This window comes from Heterocephalus glaber, unplaced genomic scaffold, assembly GCF_053883595.1.
Source record: "Heterocephalus glaber isolate CG9 unplaced genomic scaffold, H.glaber_assembly_v1.0 deba00001428, whole genome shotgun sequence".
NCBI lineage: Eukaryota > Metazoa > Chordata > Mammalia > Rodentia > Bathyergidae > Heterocephalus > Heterocephalus glaber.
Genome location: NW_028258293.1, coordinates 28,367,741 through 28,381,038, shown reverse-complemented (window position 1 = coordinate 28,381,038; position 13,298 = coordinate 28,367,741). Strand labels below are relative to the sequence as shown.

The 13,298-nt window shown below is 35.9% G+C and overlaps 1 protein-coding gene across 2 annotated transcripts in view; it reads left to right on the top strand.

Moving 5' to 3' along the window:
* The window catches only part of Rab6a (RAB6A, member RAS oncogene family), a 66,175-nt gene extending 54,473 nt beyond the window's left edge, over nt 1-11,702 (top strand). For both annotated transcript variants that reach the window (XM_013065020.3, XM_013065021.3), the window contains exons 7-8: nt 8,263-8,329; nt 9,588-11,702. In XM_013065020.3, coding sequence (XP_012920474.1) covers nt 8,263-8,329; nt 9,588-9,652 — 132 coding nt within the window. In that variant the 3' untranslated portion in view covers nt 9,653-11,702. The remainder of the gene's footprint in view (nt 1-8,262; nt 8,330-9,587) is intronic.
* The last annotated feature ends 1,596 nt before the right edge of the window (nt 11,703-13,298 follow it).

Sequence of the window (13,298 nt, the reverse complement as noted above, 5' to 3'; positions counted from 1 at the left end):
AGAAAACATGAAATAATTGTATGCGTATTCCATTCTCTTGTGTAAGATTGGCTTTTAATTAACAACACCAGGCCTTATGAACTAGCAACATATTTTCAAATAATGAAAAAACAAATGTGCCATAGTTTTGGGAAAATACGAAAAGACTTGCCAGACTTTTCAGATTGTGCCCCGGATAACTATTTCATTGTGATTGCCAAGCCTATGATTGCAAAATTTTAAACTTAACATATTCTCACTACATTCCTATTTCAAGACGGATAAATGAAAGCAAATTTTTTTCAGTAGTGAATGTTTTGCTTATTATGAAAATACATTTTTGTTATTTTATTCCTGATTATCCTTAATAAACTGCTGGTATTAAAATAGTTTGCAGCAGGAGTGCTTTGGGGGAAGAGAGCAGGAAAATAGGGAGACCTCATGTTGCCAAGCTGTTTTCCACAAGATGGGTCGGCCCCAAACTCTCATCAGGGCTTAATTCATCTAGAGTCATGGTCCCAGATTTGTAGGACACAGACAAATTTTTTCAACTGAAAGCAGTCAATAGAAGGTTAAAGTAAAGCTTTTAAATTAAATAGAGCTTTGTGAAAATTTCTGTTGTTCTCATTTTTGCCACGTTGTTTCCCATCCATCCTTGCCTTGAATCATTAAGGCAGGGAAGTTGCCGTATATCTTCTCTGACATTTCCCACCCTAATTTGTGGCTGTGATAAATGACTCTTTTCTGTGCTTTCATATGCCTCTGACTCCTATGAAACTACTGTTACTGAACTTACCACAGTATATTGAAAATATCTGTCTTTCATCAAAATATCTTTGTTTTCCAGAACCTAACAATGTGAATGGAATATAGTAAATGTTAAGTAGCTGGATCCATGAAAGCCACAGACAGTTCCAGATTTTGAATAATGTAATTTATAGCAATATTACCATATACCATTATTCTAAGACAAAACAGTGGGTAGCTTTGTGTGGCTTTGTCTGTTGGAGACATTTTGATAAGAGTGTGAGCTTGTTTTTATGTACTACTACTACAGGATATCTTTTTCTGGTTCTGTGTTGTCACCTAAAGAAGGTATTGCTGTGGCCTCCTTAGTCCTCACCGTAAGTAGTCTTACAGATTTGGAATCTCTAGAACCAGATAGCACATAGAGAGCACTACTGATGGCCACTATCTTCATGATGTTTAATTGCTTGCAAAATTTAGATAATCCTAGGATGTTGTAAAACACAGCATGTCATTCATTTATCGTTTTATTAGCACAGAATTTTTCACAGCTCTATTGAAGCAAAAATTTATACATCCTGGCCAGGCATGATGGAGCATGCCTGTAATCCTAGCACTCAGGAAGCTGAGGCAGGAAGCTCGCCATGATTTCTAGGCCAGCTTGGACTCATAGGGAGTTCAAGGCCAGCCTGAACTACATAGTGAAACCCTGTCTCAAAACAAAACAAAAGAGATACTAATCTAAATTCTTCAGAATTCAAAATGTTTTGATCATCTATTCTAAGCCACAAGTAGAAAATTCCACAGTTGACTTCATGTGACAGATTGAGTCAAAACACAGTTGCACTAAAAATACAGTATTAAATTACTTTCAGGCTATGCATTTAAGAAGTATATGAAACATGAATGAATTTCATGTTTAGATTTATGTCCCATCCTCAAGATATTTTATTATGTACATGGAAATATTCCAAAATCTGAAATACTTCTAGTCAGAATTTCAAATAAGGAATACTAAACTTATTATGCCATTAAATTCACCTATTTTAAGCATATAATTCAGTTATTTTAGTAAATTTATGGGATTGTACAGCCATCACTACAGTCCAGTCATAGAACTTTTTTTTTTTTTGGTACTGGGGATCAAACTCAGGACCTTGCACTTGGGAGGCAGACGGTACCAATGAGCTAAATCCCCGGCCCTGAACATTTTTATCAGTAGGCACATATTTTTCTCAAAATCTGATCAATACAGATAGATGTAGCTATCAGTGGTAATGAAGAGAGATTTTTTTTACAAGATAGTCTTGTTTTCAAACCCTGTTTACTATTTTGTTTTTCCTTATTTATATATGTCTAAAATCTGATTTTGTTGAAGTGCCTTATTCTATTGAGAGACTTGAATTTAGTATCTTTTAAATATGCATAAAACCAAAAATACTGTTAATTTGGAACAACTGCTTTTTTTCTGTTTATTTATGTATCCCCCCCCCCTTTGGGTTTTGTTTTGTTTTGAGAATTGCTATGTAGCTCAAGCTGGCCTTGAACAACATGGCAACCTCCTGCCTCAGCCTCCTAAATGCTGGGCTTACAGGATTGCACTACCACGCCTGGCTGTAGCTTCCTTCTTAACTCATAAAAATCAGTACGTATTTTTCATTTTATAGGGAATACCACAGTTCATTAATTAAGATTTTATTTCAGTATTTAGTGACTGTCCTTTGTTAGTTTATGTAATTCAGTAAGGAAGCAAAAGTCCTGGAACCACCAAATTAAAGAATGAAACAATAAAAAAAGCATTAAAGTCTTATGTTAATAAGCACATTTAGAGTCCCAGCACCCAGAAGGAGGCTCCCCTGCCGCCATTCCATGCTCCTAGGGCAGAGAAGCTGAGCCAGTCCCAGCACCTGGAAGGTGGCTCCCCCACTGCCATTCCACCACTCCTAGGGCAGAGGAAGTGAGTCACGCAGGCTCCAGAAGCACCCCCCCCACCCCCCCGGAAATGAGAAGAACACATAAGCCTCAAAAATAGACTTCCAGATCACCTACAGCAACCCCTAAGGGAAATGAGATGGAACACTCTGATACTCAACCACCTGGACTCCCTGAACTGGCAACAAAAGAGGATCTGGGAAAAATGAAATCAGAAATAATTACTCAGATAACAGCAAAGATTGTGCTCATAGTGCAAGACATGATTAATAAATGTAGAGAGGACACAGATTAAAAAAAATAGAGGATCTGAGGAACATGATGGAATCCCAACATAGGAAACAAATGGAATCCATAAAACAGATGCAAACAGATTTCCAAGAGATTAAAAACTCCATTGAAAGTCTGCTCAGCAGAATGAACCGATGTGGGGACAGAATTTCAGATATAGAAGATAAGATGGCAATTAGTGACCAGGAAAAGAAAAATTGTTTTAAAATTGTAAGGGAACACGAGAAATCAATCCAGCAGCTGCTAGACGATGCAAAGAAGAATAATATAAGACTGATTGGAGGCAATGAAGAAACAGGAGAGAGCACAGATGACGTAAAAAAACCGTTCACAGAAGTGATGGCAGAAAACTTCCCAAGCAGGGGAAAAGAACTTGACATACAGATAAGTGAGGCATATAGGACTCCAAATAGCCTTGATTAAAAAAAATCTACACATAGGCATATAACAGTTAGGATTCCAGAAACCCAACAGAAGAACAAAATTCTACAAGCAGTGAGAGAAAAGAAACAAATCACATACAAAGGAAAGCCCATCAGAATCACAGCAGACTTCTCAATGCAAACCCTCAAGGCAAGAAGAGCTTGGAGGGATGTATTTCAAGCCCTAAAGGAAAACAGCCTCCAACCCAGATTGATGAACCCTGAAAATTTATCTTTCAAAATTGATGGAGAAATAAGATACTTTCATGATAAAGAGCACCTCAGGAACTTCATGAATACCAAACCAACACTCCAAAAAATTTTAGACAATATCCTAGGAAAAGACAATGAGGATCACAACCCCAGGAAGCCCAGCAGAATGATTCCATTAGGTGTGACAAATTAAATGCAAGCGGGGAGAATCCAACAAAAAGAAAAAGTCATGACAAGGCTTTTAAAACTTTTAACTTCATCTCCCTAATGAGTGTATAATTCAGTCTTGTTTCTGTACTGATTAGTATTTTTCTGATTCTAGAGTTGCACACCTTTCCTTGTGCTGTACTGGCTATTTATTACCTTATGTCTACTTTTTAATTGGGTTGTCTATTAATGAGCTGTAAGAGTTCTTTATATATTCTGGTCATAGGTTATATGCATTGTAAATATGGTCTGTTTAAGGACTACTTTTCATTTTAAAGATGTCATTTAAAGTTCTAAATTTTGATGGAATCTCATTTATCAGTTTTTTTCTTTTATACATCATGTTTTTTGTATCCTAGGTAGTTCTTGCCTACCCTAAATTCATAAACATTTTCCCTTATAATTTCACCTTAAAGTTTTATACTTTTAGGCTTTCTTATTTAGGTTCATAGATCCCTTCAAGTTATTTTTATGTATGGAAATAAGGGTTGAGGTTAATTTTTTATATACAGATACCAGGTGTTCTAGTGCCATTTGCTGAAAACACTATCTCTTCCTCGGCTCTTGAATTGAGTTTATAGTCTATAAAATGTTAATGTTAAATAATCTTTCAAAAGTCAGTGGACCATATATGTGTGGTTCTGTTTCTAGATTCTGTTTCATTCCAATGATCTATATGTCTTTCCTTACACCAACACTGCCTTGATTACTGTAGCTTTAGAAGTCTTAAAATTAGGTACTAAACGTCTTTCCAACAGTTTTGTTTGTTTTTTGTTTTTTTTACTTTTCTAGGTCCTTTGTATTCCTACCTAACTTTTAAATTTCAATATCCAATTCTTCATTTATAGCAAGTATACATAGAACTGAATTTTTATATATACCTTGTCTTTTCTAATCCTGCTAAATTCAAATACAAGTTCTAGGGGCCCCTAGAGATTTCTTAGTATTTTCTCTGTAGATGATCATTTCATCTACTTATAAAGATTTTGCTTCTGCCTTGCCAATCCTATCTTAATTGTGTCATTTTATTGCCAGACTATTTTAGTTTGGGCCTAGGTTTCAAAGTTTAATGGACAGATGAAGAGTAGGCATATCTGCCCTTGTTCCCCACCTTAAGGAGAACGCATTTTATCTTCTCCATTCATATAAGGCGTTCTCACTGGAAGTATGGAGTACATGTCTTTAATCTGTTGAGAAGGTTCTGTTCTACTTCTAGTCTCCTGATAGCTTTTACCATGAACAGCTGTGAAATTTAGTCCAGTACTTTTTCTCCAACTAGTGACAGGATCATATGGCTTTTTCCTTTCCTCTGTTAAAATGATGACTTTTGGGGGTGGATCTTCCAATGCTGAACCAAAACTGCCATCCCTATAACAAAACCACTTTCTACATCCTGCCAGATCTGACTTCTAATAGTTTGTTTTGTTAAACAAATTTCTGTCTATGTTCACATTTCTTTTTTCTATTATCTTTATCCGGTTTTAGGATTAGCACAATGTTGATTTCCTAAAATGAGGGGAGAAGTGTTCCTTTTTTTTTTTCTGCTTTAAATATTTGATATAATTTATCAGTTAAAATGTATATGAGCTTGTGGTTGTCATATAGGTAGGTTTTCAAGCTAGAAATATACTTTCTTTAACAGGTGGTATTCAAATTTTATATTTCCTCCAGAGGTAGTTTCATTAATTTGTCTTCCAAGGCACTTCTTAGAAGTTGTCAAATTTATTTCAAAAAAGATTTTTGTAATATGCTTTCTGTATCCTTTTAAATTCTGTAAAATCTGTGGTAATGTCTCCTAGTTCTTGAAATTGTAATTTTAAAAATGTATAATTGTTATTGTGTAATAGGAAGAAAAGATCTAAAGGAGCAGGGGATGTGGGAGGGGTAGGGGAAGGGAAAGAAAGGAAAAGAAAAAATATGAGAAAAGGAAAAAAATGGAAACAAAATCTTTGCAAATAGGGAAGGGTGGAGGGGGTGAAGGGAGAGCAGGGGAAGGGGGTAAAAAAAAATAAGAAGAACCAATATACTCATGTAATGGTACAAGATCCCAATGATGAATGTAACTATTTTATACCTAAAATGTACCAATAAAGTTAATGGGGGAAAAAAATAAGCACATTTAAATAATAGGTTAAAATCTTCCCCTTGCATCAGTTATTGATCAGTCATATAGAATACATACCTTTCTGTCATGTGGGAAAATAACTTGCAGATTTGAAGTAGTAACTATACGTTACACTATTTTTATGGGTTGTCAATTCCTTGTATTTTTTTTTTAATAAAATGTCGCCTCTTTGACCTTGCTTGCCCTCTACTGATCTCTACTGAAATCAGAAATGTGCTGAATATACATTTTGGCTAGATGGCCAATGTTAGAATAATTGAGCCCAAAACTGAGTATTGGATATAGAATGAATTTCTGGGATATAGAAATAAATTTAAAACTTAACCCTAGAAACACTGATACAGGACTCCATCATCAGTGACAATACTCATTACCTGCTACAGTTTGCAATTCTACATGGTAGGTTTTTTAATCTAATGTTAATGGGAGAACAGTTTGTTGCCTTTTTTTTTTTTTGGTACGGGGGATCAAACTCAGGACCTTGGCCTTGCAAGACAGGCGGCGGCACCACTGAGCTAAATCTCCAGCGCACCTTTTGTTTTGGAGACAGTCTTGCTACATAGTTAAAGCTGGTTTCAAACTCACCATGATCCTCCTGCCTCAGCCTCCCAAGCTCTAGAATTACAAGCATGCACCACCATGCCTGGCCTTACCTTCCTATTTTCTATAAAATGTTTTCCTTCATAATCTGTTTTCTTTATGACTGGATCAAAGATGATTTATTAATAAGTAGTAGAGTTTTTCCAGATGCATGAAATTTTGAACTGACAGGGTTGGTAGCTTTCTTGTTAATTGGTTATCGTGGCATTTAGTCTTATGTCTAGAATGTTTATATTTGAAACTGAATATTGTTACATTAATCCTAATTGACCCACCTTTTACAATTAACATTATATTGATTTCATAATTTTGGTAATTTATAAAGCTATATGACCTTTGACCATTTACAGTATTGTTATACCAGAAATAATATTACGGTAAGCATTCTATAATGCAAATCTTTTTTTTTTTTTTTTGGTACCAGGGATTAAACTCGGGTCCTTGGGCTTGCGCAGCAGGTGGTGAAACCACTGAGCTAAATCCCCGGCCCCACTATAATGCAAATCTAATCACTGATTTGGGTTAAATACTGAGGCTAACATTGGCGCATCTAAAAAATTACAGTTTTTTCCAATCTTTCTTACTCCCACCCTCTCAGGCTATTGTCCAACAAATCAAAATTTTACAGTTTGCTCCGTCTGTATACTTCTTTCCCGAAACATTTTACATACAGTTCTAGTTCCTTATTTCTGGTTTTACATTCATTCTGTTCTTTCTCAATTTACGTAAGCAACATTTATGGAATATTTTATGCAGGATGATTTTCAGCCACATAAAATTTTAAAACTGACTGTAAATCCCAACAAGGACATCACCTCCTTAAGATTTTTCCCTCTCTCCTGAAGCTTTCTTACATTTGTATTCTCATGTTTTCTACTTCCTAGTTTCACAGTAACTCATCACATTGTTGCATAAGGAATTGTTTGTGTCTATCTCCTTTGCCAGATTGAGGGCTCTTAAATTAAAAAACTGTTTTCTTTGTTTCTGTATCCCTGAAGAGCCTGAGATACTGCCTTAAATTAGCAGTTACTACATTACATAAGCATTTAACTTATGGAATTCTACACTACATGCTAAGAGAGAAATAATTGATTGTACTCAAAAAGTGTATATCTATGACTGAGCACATTATAAGAAGTATGAATCTTTTGTTTCTTACATCACTATCTGTTCCCACATGCCTCTCATCTCACCAGGATTGGGTGTTTCTCCTATTGAAGGTATTTTTTATAACATTGTACCTAAAACACCCAACCACTTGCTAAGATGATGGAGAAAAGACCAGCTGTGTTGGACTTGAGAGGTCGTATGCTAATCTGTAACACAGTGCTTTTCAAAGTAATTATCAAGGGTAACTTTGACTAAACTGCTTTTCACTGTATGTAATACACTGAGTTTGAGGCCTAGTCCTTTATGAAAGTTAGAAATGCTACTGTACTATTCTTCTAAATGAACTATTTGTCCTTTCTCAGTTTCTGTAGTGCTTCATTTTTATGATTCAAGTGACATTTTTGCTGCTTACTCCACAGCTGTTTGTTCATGTCTTGTCTCACCAGTTGGAAAGCAGAAGTTATGTCTGTATTCATTCTTTATATTTGTTGTGCCTTTCATGATATTCACTTATAAAATGAATACATGTTTTAATATGCCTTAATGATGCTAATGCCTAAGGAGTAACCCCAAAAACTGTATCTTTTAACTCTTCACCCAGTGGTCATCCACCTTCATGCCATATCTCTCCCACAGCTCTTCCGACGCGTAGCAGCAGCTTTGCCTGGAATGGAAAGCACACAGGACAGAAGCAGAGAAGACAGTATCCTTTTCATTTCTTTAGAAAATTTATTGTTAATACAAGTCTTTAGAGACCTATTTAGTTGGCTGAGAAATATTGTGCCATTTTCTTTCACAGCCAGGAATTGATGGCTTGGGTATGCAGAAAAACAGGTTTTGGTAACAAATGAGGTCTTATCCAAGTGCACTCTTTGCAGCCTGCTATTCACTATAACCAGTGACTATTTGTTTGCTTGTTTGCTTTTTTTTTGATACCAGGGATCGAACTCAGGACCTTGCTCTTTCGAGACAGGCAGAAGAACCACTGAGCTAAATCCCTGGCCCTGCTTGCTTGCTTTTTAATGAACAGAAAACTTAAAATCCTAGTCTCCTGCTACTTCCTTCAGAGTCCTATTAGCTGTAGGCTTTTCCCCCACAGTATGTCGTATTTTCTTTTCATGCTTTTTCTAACATTTGAGCTTTCTTCTTGGCATTGGCAAGAACTAACTCAGAATTGAGCATTATCTTGGCCTCCACTTTCAGAAACAGTACATAATGAGGCATATCTAATAATTATTTCTGAGGATTTTGAGTTTTGATGTTCTACTGTTTTGTATTTACCTTCTAGCATTTTTCCATTTGCAGGCAGCCATAGAGTTTATAATACTTTATATTCACCTTTTCTTAGTTCTTAATGTTTTATATAGTGGTAGCTTGGTTCATGAACTCAGTTCTCTCCATGAGTCTGGTTGCAAACCAAACTAGATGAGAACTGAATCAAATTTCTCCATAAGGTCAACATTGAACCTAACGATTGAATTTGATTTGGTTCTCTTCCAACTTGGTTTGTGACCAGAATCGTGGAAAGAATCAAGTTTGTGAACCAAAGGACCATTGTATTTCCAAAGTTTTTTACTTTTGCTGGCATAATGTATTCTTAAGTGCCATCATTTATTAAAGTTTTCCCATTATTGGAACTCCTCTTTCTTGTAGGCTATTGTCAATGTTTATTATAGATAATTCTGTAAGGAATACTGTCTTCATATGTTTTTTTTTTTGATGCTATAGAATAACTTCCTCAGAATAGATTCCCATGAATAGGGCTTGTATCTTATTTGAATCCCTGTTGTATATACGAGTTTATGCCACTTAAGCATTTTGTAAGGTGAGGTAGCTATATAGAATATAGTGAGTGTGTAGACTCTGAAGTCTGATAGGAATATAAGGGGCTTCCAAGAGCTGACAGAGCTCAGCAGAATCCGAATTATACTTTGTTCATGGCTCCTTAACTTTTGTTTCAGTGATTGACATAAAGCTGGAAAAGCCTCAAGAGCAACCAGTCACCGAAGGAGGCTGTTCCTGCTAATCCCCCATAGCATCTTCAGCCCTTCTCCAGAAGCTCACTGCTTTCGCCCCTGTACTCTTTCATTGACTGCAGTGTGAATATTGGCTTGAACCTTTTCCCTTCAATAATAACATATTGCAATTCATCATTGCTGCCTGTCTCGTGGAGATGATCTATTAGCTTCACAAGCACAAAAAAGTCAGTGTCTTCGTTATTTATATTTTACAAAAAGCCAAAAGATTCCAGTGATAACTGAAGATTAGATACATTTTCTTAACATTTTTTCTTTTTTAATGTTATGATAACATACTTTAAAATGATGGAAGTGTCAGCAGTATGTGTGGCTTGGTTAAGGAGCAGTATGTTCACAGCTTTTGCCTACTTATTTGATCTCTTAGTACTTCTCTCACTTCTTCCTCATTTCCTATTCCTACCCTACCACAAGACAAGCAAGGTTGCAAGTACCAATAGGCCAAGATGTCCAAAATTATTCTTTTTTTTTCCAAAATTATTCTTGAGCACTGATATAAATTACTTAGCCTTCTTTGAGTCAAAACTTAGCTATCGGCCAGGTATTTAGCTCAGTGGTTTCGCTGCCTGCTGCGCAAGCGCAAGAACCCGAGTTCGATCCCCGGTACAAAAAAAACAAAATTTAGCTATCGTGGTGGGCAGTGTTTGAATGAGGAAAGGGTTATGCTGTATCTTAAAAATGAGTCCTCATGAACATACTGAGTACTCAAAAGTAGAATATAAAATGTATTTCTGACCAAAACAACCCTTTCACATGTGTTTTATTAGACTCTGGGAGACAAAAGTAACCAGTTAATTCTTCATGATAAAATCATAAAGTTCTAATGAACTGTTTCTCCCAAGATTTTAAGATTGTGCAGACAGTTATTCTGTTTGTTTTTTTTAATCTTATTAAGCAATAGACTTTGCTTATGTTTTCTTTTTTCTTCTTTTAAATGCTATGCAAGGAAGGCCTTGTAAAAGTCAGATTCTTTAAGAAGAACTAGTGGAAGAATTTAAGTTTCGCACCACAGTCGAAACTACTATAGCTTTAAAAAATGACAATATCTAAAGCTTACCAACAAAGAACCTTTGTAAAATAGCAAATACTCTTGCTTTGGACATTTGAGATCAATTGAAGATGGAAATAAGCCCCTAGAGCAGTGGTGGTGAACTTATGGTGCGCACACCATAACAGGCTGTTTGTGTCATTGAAAACTCTAAAAGGTTTGCCATCATTGCAGAGGGAGATCAGGAAAGCAAGTATTGAAGAGGAAAAGGAAAGAATGGGAATATAAGTCAATATTATGCAGATTTATGCCTTATTTTTTAGCATTTTTTAAATGTGGGTCTTCTAGGCTGGTTTTGCTTTTTATTAGATATATTTGGTTAATTAACTAGTGATTTAGTTTTATATTTAAGCTACAATTAATCTTGGTTTGGTGATATTTATTTCTTTGCTTTTTGTTAAACCCAAATTTTAGATGTTTTGTTGACTCCGTTTAGAACTTCACCCTGGCAATATGTATTTCCCTTAAAACACTGCAAACAAAAATATACTAGGAGTGCACCCTTTTAATCTTAACTAGTTATTGTGAGATTGCTGTGTAAGTTAATAAACACATTTGTAAATACATTGTTTGCAGGGAGAAAATTTCTCGAGTTAAAGCTCAGAAAAAGCCTGCTGAATTTATGTCGTAAGCATTACTTAACACAGTATAAAGATGAAAAGACAACAGAAATAACTTCATACTTCTTCATGTTCTCATTGCAACAGAACCCTTAACTGGGGAAACCTTACTTCTCTTTCTTCTTCCTCCACTTCTCACTATTGTCACCTTGTAATACTCAGAGAGCACTTGGATTTTGGATCTGAAGAGAGAAATGCTTTCAGATAATCATTAGCCCACATACCTGTAACTTATACTCAAAGATGGGATGGAGTTGTAAAGTGCTTTTATAATACAATATTACTGTTAAAAGCAAGGATTGACTCTTTTGTTTTATTTTGACATGGCATGTCCTGAAATAAATATTGATTCAATATGGCAAATGAATCACATTCTTTATTTGGAAGAAGTTGTGATTTCTGAAAAGGAGGTAATTGTCTTCCTGCACTGTTGCATTTGATTCTTTTTATGTATCTTTAAGAAAGTAACCAGTATGCTGCTTTTAATATTGGCCTTTTTATTTGGCTTGGAGTTCTTCAACTGAAGCAGTGAAGTGTGTTCATAGCCTAGATTAAAAAAACAAAACAAAACATAGTTTTGCTGCCAAAATATATATAAATAAAACATGAAAGAAAACAGTCACTGACTTTGGTTCCATTTTCTGCCAAGGTGTTGAATTAGCATATGCTTCTTCCTCCTTTTGTAGAATTACAAAGAGAACATGGAACTTAGAAAAATAACAAACATGAACAGATGTTTTAAAAACCCTGTGGAGTCAGAAGACTCTTTTCACCTATTGGGAGAGTGGAAGAGTGGCTGAAACTTGAAGAAGAGCCTGGTAGAGGGAGTAATAGGATATTCAGTCATGAGCCACATAACTCACATTTTTGTTCATGATAGACCATATATATGATGGTGTCCTCATCTGATTGTAACAGCTAAAAAAAATTCCTGTCAGCTAGTAATACCATAACATTGTAACATGACACATTCTTTACTTGTCTGTGGTGATGCTACAGACTTGCTGGGCTTCCATAAAAGTACAGCACAACTATGTACAATGCATAATACTTGATTTACTATGTTTCTGGTTTATTTACTTTTATCATTATTAAAAATAAAAAGGTTTTGATCCCCGTTACCAAAAAATAAACAAAATAAAAAGGTTACTATAAAACTGACATGTTACTCTAGCAGCAACCTCGTACATCCCATGTTTATCACATCTCATTGCATATTCTCATGCTTGATTAAATTTTGTGCCATTTTATTCATATGGCTCTAGGACGGTAGTGGTGACCCTATGGCATACATGCCACAGTGGGGACACAGAGGCCTCTCTGTTGGCATGCAAGCCAAGTGTATGAGTTGTGTTTTCTAAACTAAAACCTCCATTTTCAGATTTAATTGCAGTATTGGCGCTTCATGATAAATAAGTTGGTTTGGGATTGTTGTTTGGGCACTCGGTCTCTCAAACGTTTGCCATCACTGCTGTAGGAGAAATAGGTGGTAGCATACGTATATACCATACAACTATGTGTGTAGTAGGCTATACCATCTAGGTTTGTGTTAAGTATACTCTATGATGTTTGTACAATGATTTAAATTGTGTCCCTGTGTGGAATTACTATATTAAGAAAAGTAGGGCCAGGGATTTAGCTCAGTGGTTCCGCCACCCCGCCACCTGCCCCACAAGTACCCGAGTTTGATCCCCAGTACAGAAAAAAAAAAAGTTTTTTGGGTTTTTTTTGGTGTGTGTGTGTGATATTGGGGATTGCATTTAGGGCCTTCTGAGCCAATACCCCTCCCCACCCCCCAGGTTGGTTGGTTTTTGTAACAAGGTCTTGCTAAGTTGCCCAGGTTGGGCTTGAACTCAGTCCTCCTGCCTCAGCTTCCTAAAGTGCTGGGTTTCAGGTATGTTCCACCAAGACAAGTTTAAGTTCTGTTGCCTCCTCACTCCTAACCATACCTTTGCCTTGAGACGGGTG